This window comes from Bufo bufo, chromosome 9, assembly GCF_905171765.1.
Source record: "Bufo bufo chromosome 9, aBufBuf1.1, whole genome shotgun sequence".
Classification (NCBI taxonomy): domain Eukaryota; kingdom Metazoa; phylum Chordata; class Amphibia; order Anura; family Bufonidae; genus Bufo; species Bufo bufo.
This window is the reverse complement of record NC_053397.1, coordinates 153,011,758-153,029,436: the sequence shown is the minus strand read 5'-3', so window position 1 is coordinate 153,029,436 and position 17,679 is coordinate 153,011,758. Positions and strand designations below refer to the sequence as shown.

Sequence of the window (17,679 nt, the reverse complement as noted above, 5' to 3'; positions counted from 1 at the left end):
AAGGAGAGTGATGGGGTGCTGCGCCAGATGACCTGGCCTCCACAGTCACCGGACCTGAACCCAATCGAGATGGTTTGGGGTGAGCTGGACCGCAGAGTATAGGCAAAAGGGCCAACAAGTGCTAAGCATCTCTGGGAACTCCTTCAAGACTGTTGGAAGACCATTTCAGGGGACTACCTCTTGAAGCTCATCAAGAGAATGCCAAGAGTGTGCAAAGCAGTAATCAAAGCAAAAGGTGGCTACTTTGAAGAACCTAGAATATGACATATTTTCAGTTGTTTCACACTTGTTTGTTATGTATATAATTCCACATGTGTTAATTCATAGTTTTGATGCCTTCATAGTCATGAAAATAAAGAAAACTCTTTGAATGAGAAGGTGTGTCCAAACTTTTGGTCTGTACTGTACATGTGTTAAAGGGGTGGTCTCATTTTAGCAAATGACATTATAAAGAGAAAGTTAATACAAGTCACTTACTAACGTATCATTATTATTTATATTGCCTCCGTTGCTGGCCTGATTCATTTTTCCATCACATTATACACAACTTGTTTCCATGGTTACGACCACCCTGCAATTGATCGGTGGTGGCCATGCTTGCACACTATAGGAAAAAGCACAGTCTGTGTGAGCTCCCATGGTCCCGGCCACCAGAGAAGCTGGGGCTTTTTCCTATAATGTGCAAGCACGACCACCACTGATGGATTGCAGGCTGGTCGTAACCATGGAAATGAGTAGTGTATAATGTGATAGAAAAATTAATCCAGCCAGCAAAGGAGGCAATATGGACAATCACAATACACTTGTAAGTGCCTTGTATTGAAGGGGTTATCCCACTTTCTGTTTTACGCGCCGTGGCTGCTCTCTCGTCTTGAAAATAACTGCTCAGTTGACCTTCCTATTGACAGCCGAATCAGCGCTCTGCTGACATAATCCCCTGACGCCTTTATGTGTGTGCACGCTCCCGTCTGAGGCGCAAGTGACAGAGGCGCACGATACAGAGAGACCTGACTTTACGGCTGGAGAAATGCGCAGTCAAACCCATTCACCCTGTCATGTGCGGTCATGCAAGAGGAATAAACATACGAAGGGAGGCAAGAGCTTGACTGCGCATCCGCGGATATACGCAATCCCATGAAACTGGCCGTCCAGCCTACAAGACGACAGAGGAGGACACTGCGCAAGCGCGGCCACCTCGGCAGTATCACTACTGTGGCCATGACCATTGGCAACCACATGTACACAACTCAGAGGAAGAAAAGCAAATAGAGAGGAAAGGAGGAGGGATGGATTACAACATGTACGTATTTGGTAAGTTGTATGAAACGTCATTACATGGGATAACCCCTTTAACTTTCTCTACATGATGAATGTCATTTGCTGAAGTGAGACAACCCCTTTAACACATGTACATGAGCATATCTGTTACAAATCATAGTAATCCCCGAAAATCCCTTTAAGGAACTTTTGAGAACTTACCACCAAGTATATTTGATAAAAGCTATGATTAATCAAAAGTGCTGATACAGACCAAAAGAGGCTCCACTGCATCACCCATGAGATGCAGAAGTCACAAGCCCAGTATTTGTCCACGTTAAATATGAAGCTTGTGGCACAGTTGCAGTAATCCTGCAATTATACCTTGACTCGTGGACAACAGTGTGCTGGTAACAGAACATGCAGGCAGCTAGTAATACGCATTATTGACCTGTTGACTCTCATGTCTGATATGAATACCTGACGGAGGGTTGCATGCGCTAGTTTCATCAGTACCCATAGTGTAATAATGCTGCCTGCCCAGCTAGTAATATAAACTGTCCAACCCCTTGAACTGGTGAGTAATATGTTCATTTATTATTTTGTAAACTCTTTAAGGCTTTCACATAGGTGATTTCCTTTCAGGTTTTGAGAGCCGGCGGAGGATCTCAAAACCGGAGGAAAACGCTTCAGTTTTATCCCCGTTCATTGTCAAAGAGGACAAAACTCTGAACAAACCTGAACGGCGTGCACCACAATGAATTCCCTTCCGGTTTATTAAGTCGATGATGCCGGAAATGGTTTCTTCAGATGCGGTTTCTTCATTTTCGATATAATACAACCGGATGCGTTCTGAATGGAAGGTCAGCCGGCTGTAATATTGCTGTTGCTTTGAGATCCTCTGCCGGATCTCAGAACCGGACAGCGTAAACGCTAATGTGAAAGTAGCCAAATTCAAAACTGTAAAACTGCCTGGAAATTAGAGCTACAATCACCTCCATTTATGGCCCCAGACTTACCCTGTAGGGGGTGAGGTACAGGATCCCCTTCTTTGTGCCTTTAAAGGCTTCGGTCTTGTGGGCCATGTCACTGAAGGAGAGCTCCACATCTTTACACATCTTCAGTATGCTAGAAGCAAGCGGACATCAGTAAACAGGATTTGTCAAGAAAGCGCTGGAACATTTTCTCCTAATCTCTCAGTGACCTAATAATCACATTCTTCATTTCCCTTCTGTCAGGTGACACTGAGCCGGGGCCAGATCCAAACAGATCAGCCGGCAGACCGCACCAGTGTCGGTTGTACATGTATGGGGCTGACAGATGTCCGAATTTGGGAGAAAAATACATCAAACTGGATGTTTGGTCTCTGGTTCTGTTGTTCTGTAGCCACTTACATGCCCGATGAGGAAATCTATGTAAGCAAAAACAAACCATGCAACAGCAAACACAAGTAACACAGTAAATGCAGTAGTGTCACACTCCCTGGACAGAATGTACTAGCGCTAATGCTACGTTATAAATGGGAGATTCTTGGCAAATACATTTTGTACTAAATTATATGCGCCTGTCCACCAGCGTCAAGACAATCTCTTCAGGAGAGGAACCTAAACGAAATACTACCTCCGCTGGTGCCATGCTGGCCTCCAATCAATTCAGGGAATGCAGGTTCCACTATATCAGGCCCCTTTCAGACTAGCGAGCGTCACACTCCAGATTCGCAGAGCAGCACCCGGCCTGAACTTCCAGCACTGCTGGGGTCGCATAGCGTTATATTGGTTTCTGATGCTATGTAACCCTTACGGTTCTGGAATGTATTGGATAACACTGACATAATGCTGTCAGTGTCATCCAATACATTCCAGACCTGTAAGGCCTCTTTCACACGAGCGTGTCCGGATTAGGTCCGGATGCGTCCCGATGCATTGCGGCAAACCCGCGTGAGTAGGAACGCAATTGCCGTTCCGATGTTCAGTTTTTATCGCGCGGGTGCAATGTGTTTTGCACGTGCGTGATAAAAAACCGACTGTGGTACCCAGACCCGAACTTCTTTACAGAAGTTCAGGTTTGGGTTAGTTGTAGTGTAGATTGTATTATTTTACCTTATAACATGGCTATAAGGGAAAATAAAAGCATTCTGAATACAGAATGCATAGTACAATAGGGCTGGAGGGGTTAAAAAAAAAATTAACATTTTTTTAACTCACCTTAAAGAGGACCTTTCACTAGAATAAAACATCTAAACTAACTATACAGACATGTAGAGCGGCGCCCAGGGATCTCCCTGCACTTACTGTTATCCCTGGGCGCCGCTCCGTTCTCCCGGTATAGGCTCCGGTATCTTCATATGTTCGGCTCCACCCAGGGGAACCTGCCGGCGTCTCATTCTCCCATGCTGTAGCGCTGGCCAATCGCAGCGCTCAGCTCATAGCCTGAGAGAAAAAAAAAGCCTCCCAGGCTATGAGCTGAGCGCTGCGATTGGCCAGCGCTACAGCCTGGGAAAAGGAGACGCCGACAGGTTCCCCTGGGTGGAGCCTAACTATGAAGATACCGGAGGCTATACCGGGCGAACGGAGCGGCGCCCAGGTATAACAGTAAGTGCAGGGAGATCCCTGGGCGCCGCTCTCCATGTCTGTATACTTAGTTTAGATGTTTTATTCTAGTGAAAGGTCCTCTTTAATCGACTTGTTCGCGCAGCCGACATCTTTTCTGTCTTCATCTGTGAGCAATAGGACCTTTGATGACATCACTGTGTTCATCACATGATCCATCACCATGGTCCTATTGCTCACAGATGAAGACAGAAGAGAAGCCGGGCTGCGCGAACAAGTGGATTAAGGTGAGTTAAATTATTATTTTTTTTAACCCCTCCAGCCCTATTTTACTATGCATTCTGTATTCAGAATGCTATTATTTTCCCTTATAACCATGTTATAAGGGGAAATTATAATGATCGGATCCCCATCCCGATCGTCACCTAGCAACCGTGCGTGAAAATCGCACCGCATCCGAACTTGCTTGCGGATGCTTGCGATTTTCACGCAACCCCATTCATTTCTATGGGGCCTGCGTTCCGTGAAAAACGCACAAAGAAGAGCATGCTGCGATTTTCACGCAATGCACAAGTGATGCGTTAAAATCACCGCTCATGTGCACAGCCCCATAGAAATGAATGGGTCCGGATTCAGTGCGGGTGCAATGCGTTCACCTCACGCATCGCATCCGCGCGGAATACTCGCCCGTGTGAAAGGGGCCTAAGGGTTACATAGCATCAGAAACCAATATAATGCTATGCGACCCTGGCAGCGCTGAGAGGACAGGACGGGTACTGCCCTGCGAGTCCAGAGCGTGACACTCGCTCGTCTGAAACCAGCCTTATACCTCTATGTTTGTAAGAACATTTGTTCAACCATCAGCCCCTCTCAACACCCCACTGATCAGCCAACAAACAAGCAAACGTTGGCCAGCAGATCGGATCTTTTATGCCGCTGCACCACATCTACCTGTGTAATCCGAATGTGCAGAGTACAAATTGTATGGGGGTCAAATGAGCGTTCATCTCGCAGGTAGTTTGCACTGTGAAAGTTCTTTAAATTATGGACTTACTATATAGTCATTATGGCGCTGCTTTGGGTCCATTAATAGGACTCTAAGGCCAGACACAGACGAGAGAGTTCAATGTGAGAAACCTGCAGCGTGTGTCAATGAGAAGTCCTGTTCTGACCTCTGCTCGGGATCGCACAGTGTTATAATTAGGGATGAGCGAATCAACTTCGGATGAAACATCCGAAGTCGATTCGCATAAAACTTAGTTTCAATACTGTACGGAGGGAGTGCTCTGTACAGTATTAGAATGTATTGGCTGCTATGAGCCCAAGTTATTACTTCTCGCAATAACCTCATAAATTGATTTCTACTGTAAAAAAAAACATTTCCAGAACTTGAGCTCGGTTACAAGTGGTACCGAAGTCGATTCGCTCATCCCCAGTTATAATGCTGTGTGTCCCTTGGAGAACGGGAATCTATTGAATTACACCGACATAATGCTGTCAGAGGAGCAGAGGTCAGAACGGGAACTCACACTGCCACACGCACTCAACTCGCTCATGTTGTAGTTTGCTTTCCGTTTGCAAGTCAATGGGGACGGATCCGTTTTCTCTGACACAATAGAAAACTGATCCGTCACCCATTGACTTCCAATGGAGTTCATGACGGATCCGTCTTGGGTATGTTACAGATAATACAACCGGATCCGTTCAGAACGGATGCAGATGGTTGTATTATCAGTAACGGAAGCGTTTTTGTTGAACCCTGCCAGATCCAGTACAAACGCTGGTGTGAAAGTAGTCTTAATCTGTATGAGGATGGCATTAGGAAACCTTCGTCCCCAAACCGTGGAGCTGATCTCTGACGAGCAGGCAGTCATCGGGAAGGAACAGTCTCTTCCTGATAATTGCCTGTTTGCTCGGCGGGTCTAAATGCACCTTAACCCTTCTAAGCTTTGTCCCAACTGCAGGAATAACGGGGTTATCTGAAACAATTAAAAACCGTGGACAATGTCTTCAAATAAACAACACAATATACTCCCCCGTTTCTCCGGTGCCACTCTCTGATCCTGGTTCCGGCACGTGACCACTGCAGCCAGTCACTGCCCTCAGCTGTATCCCAGCACCCCGGAGACAGTATATCACTTCTTTTATTTAAAGGGTTTCTATAACTTCGTATGACATATTTAGGTGTCAGACACTAGCGATCCGCTAGTGTCTGCTCTAACAAACCATCCTAATATGATAGGTTTTGGGGCAGCCGTTTTGCTAAAATAACAACTTATATCTATATGCTAATGAGCCTCTAGGTGCTATGGGGGCGTCATTAGCACCTAGAGGCTCCGTCTACCTTCATAAACTGTCGCCGCCCAGCGCGTCCCTCCAGCCCGCCCATCTCCTGCTGAATGCGATCCTCTCCGTGCGCGTCTCTGCTCTGCGCATGCGCAGTGAATGTCTGACCGCTTCCCTGCTCAGACATCTCCACTGCGCCTGTTCCTCGGAGCACTATGATGTCATCGGCGCAGGCGCAGTGGAGATGTCTGAGCAGGGAAGCGGTCAGACATTCACTGCGCATGCGCAGAACAGAGACGCGCACGGGGAGGATTGCATTCAGCAGGAGATGGGCGGGCTGGAGGGACGCGCTGGGCGGCGGCAGTTTATGAAGGTAGACGGAGCCTCTAGGTGCTAATGACGCCCCCATAGCACCTAGAGGCTCATTAGCATATAGATATAAGTTGTTATTTTAGCAAAACGGCTGCCCCAAAACCTATCATATTAGGATGGTTTGTTAGAGCAGACACTAGCGGATCGCTAGTGTCTGACACCTAAATATGTCATACGAAGTGATAGAAACCCTTTAAACCCTTGTAGTGTGGTTTGGATTTTAATAAATCGTTGATAACTCTTTTAAAGGCGAAGTATCGCTGCAATATGCAGAGAGAGATCCAGACGTATGTGACCATATACCGGCCATAGACCCTCACATGATGGTCACCTATGGCGCCCAACGTGCTGCACTATAGTGTCCGGGGCAGCGATGGCTCCTGACAGATGGGAAGACGGCCTCAGTGACCTGTATTCTAAGCACTTCCAGTGGACATGTCCCCTACCCACTAGATTACCAGAAGTGACAACCATCACTACCATTATCATCATCACATCAACTGCTGCCACAAATGATGGGTACCACAACCGACAGATGGCTTGCTGGGAACTGTAGTTCCACAGACGTTCACACAGGCGATGTCGCACTCTATAAACGTAAACCGAGGCCACTGACCTCTCGCCATGGTTGACGATCACGCCGCCGTTCTCAGAGTGGTTCTTATTCAGCGCCATGTTCCCGGGGCCGCTTCTCTAGTCGGAACTACCGAGCCGAACGAGGAAGTCAGTGGAGGGGCGGGGCCGTGACGTCACCACATGTTGTGTAACGTGGTGAGTCACGTGTCAGCTGACTGGGGCGGACAGCATCTGATTATCTTGCGTCAGCTGCGCGGAGGGCAATGTCCAGCAGAGGGCGCTGCCTGCAGTATGGACGTTACTGCGCAGGTTTGGTCTGCGCACTGCCCGGAGCCTACACACAAGGTGTGATTGTGTCTAGAACAGATTTGCTGTTGGTGCATCCTGGCTGCAGCAAGTACCGTAAATAAGGGCCAGTTCCCACAAAGTGTTTTGGAGCGGTTCTGCATTAAAAAAATAAAAAAAAAATTATATATATATATACAGTACAGACCAAAAGTTTGGACACACCTTCTCATTCAAAGAGTTTTCTTTATTTTCAGGACTATGAAGGCATCAAGAGAATGCCAAGAGTGTGCAAAGCAGTAATCAAAGCAAAAGGTGGCTACTTTGAAGAACCTAGAATATGACATATTTTCAGTTGTTTCACACTTGTTTGTTATGTATATAATTCCACATGTGTTAATTCATAGTTTTGATGCCTTCATAGTCATGAAAATAAAGAAAACTCTTTGAATGAGAAGGTGTGTCCAAACTTTTGGTCTGTACTGTATAAAGAAGGTCGTATATATGTGTGTATGTATGTATGTTCCGCGATCACTCAAAACGCAACCATCGATTTCAATGAAACCTGGTATACACATCCCTTGCTACCTGGAAAGAAATCTTGTAGGGTCTCGGCTCTCTAGGACGTACCGCTCCTGAGATATTCCCCAAATATGACCTGCATTAGCCAATACAAGCCTGCAAGTCTTTCTCTTCATATCCCAACTGCCATACACACGGTCACTGTCGTGTCGCAGTCACAGCATGTCACATGTCGCTGTGTGACACCATAGACTATCATTATAAAAATTGTTGAGACAAAATGGTGCGCGACACATGTCGTCGTATAGCCCTAGCATTAAAGGGGCAGGGCGCTGTGGAGGTCACTGTTAAAGGGGCGGACACTGTGGAGGTCACTGTTAAGGGGGCAACTGCTGTGGAGGTCACTGTTAAGGCAGCAGGGTACTGTGGAGGTCACTGTTAAGGGGTCGGGCCCCTGAGGAGGTCACTGTTAAGGGAGTGGGGTGCTCTGGAACTCGCTGTTAAAGGGGCGGGCTGCTGTGAAGGTCAAAGTTAAGGGGTTGGGCTGCTGTGGAGGTCCCATTTTAAAGTGGCGGGGATACCGTCGATATCTTTTAACGACACACACAAACATTAAATGAAATATACCCGTGCGAAGCCGAGGCCTTCTGCTAGTCTGCTCTAAAAAAACGTCCCCATTCATTTCAATTGGAAGTTTTTTCCAGGTGTAAAGAGAGGCATACCTTTTTGACCCAAATTCCTCTGTCCTGCTTTGCTCCTTAATTGTCCCTATTTTTGACCTGAAAATGAAATGTGCAATAATAAACTAAATCCTCCCAACTGTCCCAGATCCGGTTGGACGGTCCCAGATCAGCTGAGGTGTGTCCCGATCTCAGCAGTCTCTGTGTCCATAGGATGCAGATACAGCTGATTGTATAGTATTCTTTGGTCTCTTAGATAGTCTGTTAAGGGCTTCAAAATTCTTCTTTTGTTCAGCGTGGATGGAGCGATGTCTTGATACATAAAAATTCTTGTACCTTCATAACGTAGCTCCTTTCTCTCTCTCATCGCTTGGAGTAAGGCTGCAGTGCTTCTAAAACTAAGTAAGCCGCATATTACATCACGCGGCGGCTCGCCTTCTTTGGAACAGGGCGCAGGGATCTATGGATCCTTTCAATGGTAATATCTTGCGCTTTATCTTCTCCAAGTATGTCTGTGAAGAGCTGTGCTGCAACGGCTTGTAATTCAGCTGCTTCTACTGTTTCTGGTAAACCTTTTAATCTGATGTTTTTTCTTCTGCCCCGATTCTCCTGGTCTTCTATCAGCAGTAAAGCGTTATTAAGTGAGTTCGTTTGAACTTCCAGGAGATTGGATACTGCAGACGCCCGATCAGTTAGTAGGTTCTGGTTCCCTTCCAAGGATTCCACTCTGTGGCCAAGGGACTTCACATCCTCCCTCATATCTCTCACCTCTTGTAATAAAGGCGCCAGTGCTTGAGCAAGAGAGTCTTTAACCCCTTAAGGACTCAGCCCTATTTCACCTTAAGGACTTTTTGCAAATCTGACCAGTGTCACTTTAAGTGCTGATAACTTTAAAACGCTTTGACTTATCCAGGCCGTTCTGAGATTGTTTTTTCGTCACATATTGTACTTCATGACACTGCTAAAATTGGGTCAAAAAAGTAAATTTTTTTACATAAAAAAATACCATATTTACCAGAAATTTAGAAAAAATAGCAAATTTCAAAGTTTCAGTTTCTCTACTTCTGTAATACATAGTAATACCCCCCAAAATTGTGATGACTTTACATTCCCCATATGTCTACTTCATGTATGTAGCATTTTGGGAATGATATTTAATTTTTTGGGGATGTTACAAGGCTTAGAAGTTTAGAAGCAAATCTTGAAATTTTTCAGAAATTTACAAAAACCCAATTTTTAGGGACCACTACAGGTCTGAAGTCACTTTGCGAGGCTTACATAATAGAAACCGACCAAAAATGACCCCATTCTATAAACTACACCCCTCAAGGTATTCAAAACTGATTTTACAAACTTCGTTAACCCTTTAGATGTTGCACAAGAGTTATTGGCAATTGGGGATGAAATTTGAGAATTTCATTTTTCTGCCTAATTTTCCATTTTAACCCATTTTTTACACTAACAAAGCAAGGGTTAACAGCCAAACAAGACTGTATCTTTATTGCCCTGACTCTGCTGTTTACAGAAACACCCCATATGTGGCCGTAAACTACTGTACGGGCACACAGTAGGGAGTAGAGGGAAAGGTGCGCCGTATGGTTTTTGGAAGCCAGATTTTGCTGGACTGGTTTTTTGACACCATGTCCCATTTGAAGCCCCCCTGATGCACCCCTAGAGTAGTAACTCCATAAAAGTGACCCATCTAAGAAACTACACCCCTCAAGGTATTTAAAACGGATTTTACAAACTTTGTTAACCCTTTAGGTGTTGCACAAGATTTAATGGAAAATAGAGATACAATTTCAAAATTTCACTTTTTTGGCAGATTTTCAATTTTAATATTTTTTTTCTAGTTAGAAAGCAAGGGTTAACAGCCAAACAGAACTCATTATTTATGGCCCTGATTCTGTAGTTTACAGAAACACCCCATATGTGGCTGTAAACTGCTGTACGGGCACACGGCAGGGCGTAGAGGGAAAGGTGCGCCGTATGGTTTTTGGAAGCCAGATTTTGCTGGACTGGTTTTTTGACACCATGTCCCATTTGAAGCCCCCCTGATGCACCCCTAGAGTAGAAACTCCATAAAAAATGACCCCATCTAAGAAACTACACCCCTCAAGGTATTCAAAACTGATTTTACAAACTTTGTTAACCCTTTAGGTGTTGCACAAGATTTAATGGAAAATAGAGATACAATTTCAAAATTTCACTTTTTTGGCAGATTTTCCATTTTAATATTTTTTTTCCAGTTACAAAGCAAGGGTTAACAGCCAAACAAAACTCATTATTTATGGCCCTGATTCTGTAGTTTACAGAAACACCCCATATGTGGTCATAAACTGCTGTACGGGCACACGACAGGGCGCAGAAGGAAAGGAATGCCATACTGTTTTTGGAAGGCAGATTTTGCTGGACTGGTTTTTTGACACCATGTCCCATTTGAAGCCCCCCTGATGCACCCCTAGAGTAGAAACTCCAAAAAAGTGACCCCATTTTGGAAACTACGGGATAGGGTGGCAGTTTTGTTGGTACTAGTTTAGGGTACATATGATTTTTGGTTGCTCTATATTACACTTTTTTGTGCGGCAAGGTAACAAGAAATAGATTTTTTAGCACGTTTTTTTTTTTTTTTGTTATTTACCACATTCATCTGACAGGTTAGATCATGTGGTAATTTTGCAGGTTGTCACGGACGCGGTGATACCTAATATGTATACAATTTTTTTTATTTATGTAAGTTTTACACAATGATTTCATTTTTAAAACAAAAAAAATGTTTTAGTGTCTCCATAGTCTAAGAGCCATAGTTTTTTCAGTTTTTGGGCGATTATCTTAAGTAGGGTCTCATTTTTTGCGGGATGAGATGACGGTTTGATTGGCACTATTTTGGGGTGCATATGACTTTTCGATCGCTTGCTATTACACTTTTTGTGACGTAAGATGACAAAAAATAGCTTTTTTTACACCGTTTTTATTTTTATTTTTTTACGGTGGTCACCTGAGGGGTTAGGTCATGTGATATTTTTATAGAGCCAGTCAATACGGACGCGTTGATACCTAATATGTATACTTCGTTTTTATTTATTTAAGTTTTACACAATGATTTCATTTTTGAAACAAAAAAAATCATGTTTTAGTGTTTCCATAGTCTAAGAGCCATAGTTTTTTCAGTTTTTGGGCGATTATCTTGGGTAGGGTATGATTTTTGTGGGATGAGATGACGGTTTGATTGGTACTATTTTGGCGTACATGCGACTTTTTTGATCACTTTTATTACCTTTTTTGTGAAGTAAGGTGGGCAAAATTTCAATTTTCTCATAGTTTTTATTCTTTGATTTTTATGGCGTTCACCGTGCGGGGAAAGTAACATGACCGTTTTATAGATCAGGTCGTTACGGACGCGGCGATACCTAATATGTGTAGTGTATTATTATATTTTTTTTTATTCAGTGATAAATGTTTTTTTTTTTTTTTTTAACTTTTTTCACTTTTTTTTTACCCAAACCCACTTGGTTCTTGAAGATCCAGTGGGTCTGATGTCTGTATAATACAGTACAGTACAATATATATTGCACTGTACTGTATTTTACTTACACTTTGTCTGAACAGATCTATGCCTTTTAGCACAGATCTGTTCAGCACCATGGACAGCAGGATGCCTGAGACGGCGTCCTGTTGCCATGGGAACCTTCCCCGTCTGCTTAGTACTGGTCAGAACTGCGGGGAAGGGTAAGGACGGGGCTGTCGGGGGGCTCTCTCCCTCTCCCATCGGGGGGCTGCAAAGGCACAGCAGCCCCCTGATGGGAGAGGGAGGGAGCTCCCTGAGCTGTTAACCTTTTCCATACAGCGGTCCGCACGGACCGCTGTATGGAAAGGGTTAAACGGCCGACATCGCATCACCGATGTCAGCCGTTTATACCAGGGTGTCAGCAATGTGCTGGCACCCTGGTATACCACTGTCCACCAACGATTATTCAAGGGGAGGCGGGCGGGGGATCGCAATCCCGCCTGCCGCACTGCCCGCCTCCCGCACCTCCCGCACTGCCTGCGACACCCCCCCTGCACCACCCGCTTTATTAATGGCATTTTATTTATGGCATTTTAAAGTTTGATCAGAATCCGCGGGGGTCAGAATCGGCTAAAAGCGCAGCAAACCGCAGGTCTGAATTGACCTGCGGTTTGCTGCGATCGTCGATACGGGGGGGTCAAATGACCCCCCCCCCCTGCGTTGTTACGGGATGCCGGCTGAATGATTTCAGCCGGCATCCCGTTCTCATTAACCCCCGGGGCGCCGGAATCGCGAATTAAAGCCATGACGCACTGGTACGTCATGGGTCCTTAAGGATTCGGGACCCATGCCGTACCGGTACGTCCTAAGTCCTTAAGGGGTTAAGAAAGGATCTCGTGAGGATAGTGTTGTTATCATCAGGTTGTATATCGTCAACCTCCTCTCTCCCTCCCTTGGCTCCTGCATATTCCTCTCCGTCCTCTTCCTCCGAGTCCGGTATCGAGGGCTGCGGTGCCATTTTGTTCAGGCACGCTGGTGAAAGCGCCAGCTTTTTTCTTATGAAACGGTCCATCTCCGTCTGTCCCTTTTTGTGTTTAGGGGTTGCCTGATGGTCTCTAGGCTTATATCTCCCGATCTTGACCATTTTTGTCCAGATATGGGTGTCTTTTTATAGGAAAGCACGGGTCTAGGCAGCAGGAGCTCTGTCTCAGACCTCCATCTCGCTCAGCGGTCAGGCTCCGATACAGTTGATTGTAATAGTGAAGCCAGGGTCGGATTGGCCATAGATCTTACAGGGAGATTTCTTGGTGGGCCGAAGCCCATTGGGCCACCTGGGCCCTCCTGAAGGCTGGCCAGTGGAAGTCTTTTGGGATGTATTTTGTGCTGCTGGCAGTATTTTGTGATGGACTGTGGTATTTGGCTCTGTTGGGGTGGGATAATGTGCCACAATATTGCATTGTTGGCCTTGCCTTCCATCAATTTGGATCCAACTACAAAACGGGGCCACTTTTAGTATTTTTTCCAGGGTCATTTTAAGTTCCCAGTCCGCCCCTGGGTGAAGAAGACAACCGTCCACTCCCTGCTTCATCATTAAGAGGCCGGGCACGATGTTCTCACATATTGCACTGCTGGTCTATGTAGGAGGAGCAGTGGAATCAAGCTGTGCTCCTACAAAGCAGTGCAATGTGTGACCGTATGCTACTAGGGAGTGCCAGCCGCTGAGCTCTAATCATCGGAGGAACCAGGTGAGTATTTATGTTACTTTTCCTTCCTGTGAAGGAGGCACATATCTGTTATAGCACATAATTACTGTGAGGGGACACATATCTGGGCATAACTACTGTGAGGAGGGGCACATATCTGGCCATGACTACTTGAGGAGGCACATATCTGGCCATAACTACAGTGAGGGGGCACATATCTGTCCATAAATACTGTGAGTGGGCACATAACTGGGCATAACTACTGTGAGGGGGCACATATCTGGCCATAACTACTGTGAGGGGGCACATAACTGGCATAACTACTGTGAGGTCTGGCTTAACTACTGTCTGTGAGGGGTCACATATCTGGCATGACTACTGTGAGTGGGCACATATCTGGGCATATAAACTGTTATGGGGCATATGTGGGCATAACTACTGTTTGCTGGCACAAAGGGGGAATAATTACTATGTGGGGGCATTAAGGAAACTGGGTGTGTATAGTTATGTTTTGGGCGGAGTTAAAGTTGTGGTCTAGTATGAAAAACATTGCGCCGTACATACTGTCTCTTTGTGTTTTTCAAATGTCGGGAGGTATGAAGAAGCAGCATGCCCTATCTTGGGGCACAATCTGCACGCATCTCCCTTTGAAGTGAATGGGAAACGAAAAAAAAACTGCTCCGTGCGTTTTTTTGTGATTTTTCCACACTTTTTTTTAATAGGCTTTAGTGGTCATTTTAAGAGAAAACAACAATAAACAAAACAAGAAAAATTAAGACAGGAATCAGGGGAGTAACTACCATAGCAGCAGACCATGCGAATGCTATGGGGCCCAGAGCAAGAGGGGGCCCAGTCTTAGTTGGGATTATCTCCTCTGTAGGTGAAAACTTGGTCAGGACTCTACCCACTAAAGGAAATTTTTTTGCAAATAAGGCAGTTGAAAAATGGCCCAAGGGTCATTGGAAAGGGTTTAGGCAGAAACCCTTCTGTCCTGTGTGGGGGGCCTGGTTTGATCCTTGCTATGGGGCCCTAACTTTTCTATCTACGCCACTGACAGGAATAAATACACTACTCAAAAAAAAAGGGATATTTGGCTTGTGGGTGAAATTTCAAGATAAACCTAAAATGCACTCTAACCTTTACAGGTGAACTTAAAGGGTTTCTGTCACCCCAATTTTCGCTATTTAACAGGCTGACATTATAAATGTGAAAATGTCACCTGAATTTAACTCTGCATTTCTTTTATTTAAGTATGCCCCCGTTTTCATGTAATTTTAACTTTTATTATATGCAAATGAGCCTCTAGGAGTAGGGGGGCCTTGCACCTGCTCCTAGATGCTCAGTTTAACCACCTCATTTCCACGCCCTTCTCTCTTGAAATGAGGTGGGCGAACGGAGCCTCTAGGAGCAGGTGCAACGCCCATTTGCATATAATAAAAGTAAAAATTACACGAAAACGGGGGCATACTTAAATAAAAGAAATGTGACCTTCTCTAAACTTTTCCAACTGTTCAATGTTTCAGTACTTTTTGCTGTTCTCTATCAAGAAGCAAAATTCACAACAGGTGTTTGATCCATGAATCGCCCAATAAATTTCCTGGTTCAATTAGAATTGGTATTTAAACAGTCCTCCTCATCATGCTGTTCCCATTTAGACATCATGAGACCAAGACTACACCTAACAATTGATCAACAATACCTTGCCACTGCGAGGCTTCAAGCAGGATGTTCTCAGACAGAGGTGGCCCTGAGCTTAGAGTGTCACAGAGTGTCACCTGCAGGTTGCCACAGAGACTGGAAGAGTCACAGAAAGGCATAGAAGTAGATGTCCTTTGGCCACACTGATGACCGCTTCATTGTGAACAATGCCCTGCGAAAGCGGATGATGAATGCCACACAATTCCAGGCACATTTAAGAGAAGTGAGAGGCACCCAAGTGTCACGTCAGACAATTCGAGACCATTTATATCAGCATGGTCAGCATGCTAGACGACCTGCAAGGGTACCTGACCACACCACCAGGCACAGGCAGGCTCGGACTGGCCCACAGGGGTACAGGGGAATCCCCCGGTGGGCCCTTGAGCAAGGTGGGCCCCTAGTCTCCCATCCTATACATAAGTGGCACATAACACAGTAGACTTACTGCACTACATACATATATTCAATGTACAGCACCTCAACCAGTCTATGTTCATATAAAAAACTTGTTAAATTATTTATTATTTTTGAATGTATCCATATGGTGGGCCCCCAAAATAAATTTAACTGGTGGGCCCTAGGTACCCCTGTCCGACACTGGGCACAGGCATCATCATCTTGCATGGGCCAGGGAGCATCCACGCTGGACAAGGGACCAGTGGGCCTCAGTACTGTTCACTGATGAAAGTCAATTCACAATGAGCAGAAATGATGGCTGCCAACAGTGTTGCAGACGTCAAGGAGAGCACTATGCATCAGCCACAGATGAGCCTTTGGTGGTAGTGGTGTTACAGTGTGGGCTGTGAATGGTAACATCAATAATCCAGTCATTGTACCTCCGCATGAACAACACAGGGCAGGCCTAATTTCATCTTCATGGACGACAATGCGCCAGCTCATCGATGTCATTGTCAAGCTGTAATTGATGCTCAAGGCCATTATTGAGACATTGACATTTTTGTGGGGGTATACCCACCACTGTTGGCTTTTGTTTCAATAAATAGTTTGAGATGAGGAAATCAACATTCCATGCTTCTACTTAAATGCCCTACTTTCATAATATAATATCACTGTAGCATGAACTTTTTACGTTTTCTATAAATTTCGCCCAAAAGCCAAATATTCCTAACCTTTTGTGAGTAGTGTATATATGTTAGGCCTAGGCCTTCTACCATACCTCCTGCTATCTCACCTGTCATATCCCCAGCATCTCCTGCCTTACTGCCCGATTCTGTCTCTGCCAGATATGGCAGATGCGTACCTTTCAGACGAGGCTTCCAGCCACGCTGCCTCCTTTCTCCATCCCATGCTGGTGTCCCATAGGGCGTTTCCTGTCATTTATGCCTCCAGGGGCGCATGCGTCTTACCTTTCAGCATGGCCGCTTGGCGGGGTTACAAGGTTAAATAGCAGCTTCCTCTTCCAGGAAGTTGCCTGAGCTTTGAGTTACAGTTATCAGTAATAGCAAAGGTGTTCTGTTCTGATCTCCTGTGTTTGACCCAGCCTGTTAGCCTGCCGCCTGCATCGACTACTGGACCTCTCTGACCCTGAGCCTGCCTGATCCTCTGTACCACGCTACTATCTGTAACATCCTGAAGAATGTCACTAAACGTCTTCCACCCTGCTTCATAATGTTAAGTGTAAATGTGTATTACCATCTTGTGTGATTTAACTGTGTATTTGCCAAAATGTATATTTTTTATGCCTGTTTTGTATTTATGCTGTAATTCCCAATGTACACCAGCAGGTGGCAGCAGTATGCAGCAGGTCATAGCTAGTTAAGTATATTTAGGCTGGAAAAGACCATTCCAGGCTAGCCCCCCCCCTTTCTGAGGAGGAGTGGAATGTTCCCACATCCTACTTCAAGGGGAGGAAGGAAAGTTCTAGTGTGAGCCACCCCCCTGCTGCGGTAGGCTGTGTTAGTAAGAGCTCCCAGAAACAGGGATCCCAACCTAGGATCCAAGCCTCGGCTGAGGCCCAAGATCAACCTTCCCAGCTTGAGTCATCTACCTCAGCTGTGGACAAAGAAAGCAGCCATATACAGCACTATAGATCTCCAAGAAGACAACACCATACCCTGCGAGCAGTCCTGTAAGTACAGATCCAAAGACAAGGAGAAGCTAAGTACCTCATCAGCTAGTCAGGCCCAAACCAAGCAGACTAAAGACAGAGCAGAAGATAGATACCTGCCAGATTCTACTAGGCGTATGTATAAGAAGCAGAATACATATAAATTCCTGCCACA

General features: G+C 45.3%; 1 protein-coding gene across 1 annotated transcript in view; it reads right to left on the bottom strand.

Annotated features, from left to right (window-relative positions):
- The window catches only part of WBP2NL (WBP2 N-terminal like), a 32,175-nt gene extending 24,969 nt beyond the window's left edge, over positions 1-7,206 (bottom strand). The window contains exons 1-2 of the mRNA XM_040407273.1: positions 7,081-7,206; positions 2,277-2,385 (exon numbers count right to left, since the gene is read on the bottom strand). Coding sequence (XP_040263207.1) covers positions 2,277-2,385; positions 7,081-7,139 — 168 coding nt within the window. The 5' untranslated portion in view covers positions 7,140-7,206. The remainder of the gene's footprint in view (positions 1-2,276; positions 2,386-7,080) is intronic.
- Between the last annotated feature and the right edge of the window lie 10,473 nt (positions 7,207-17,679).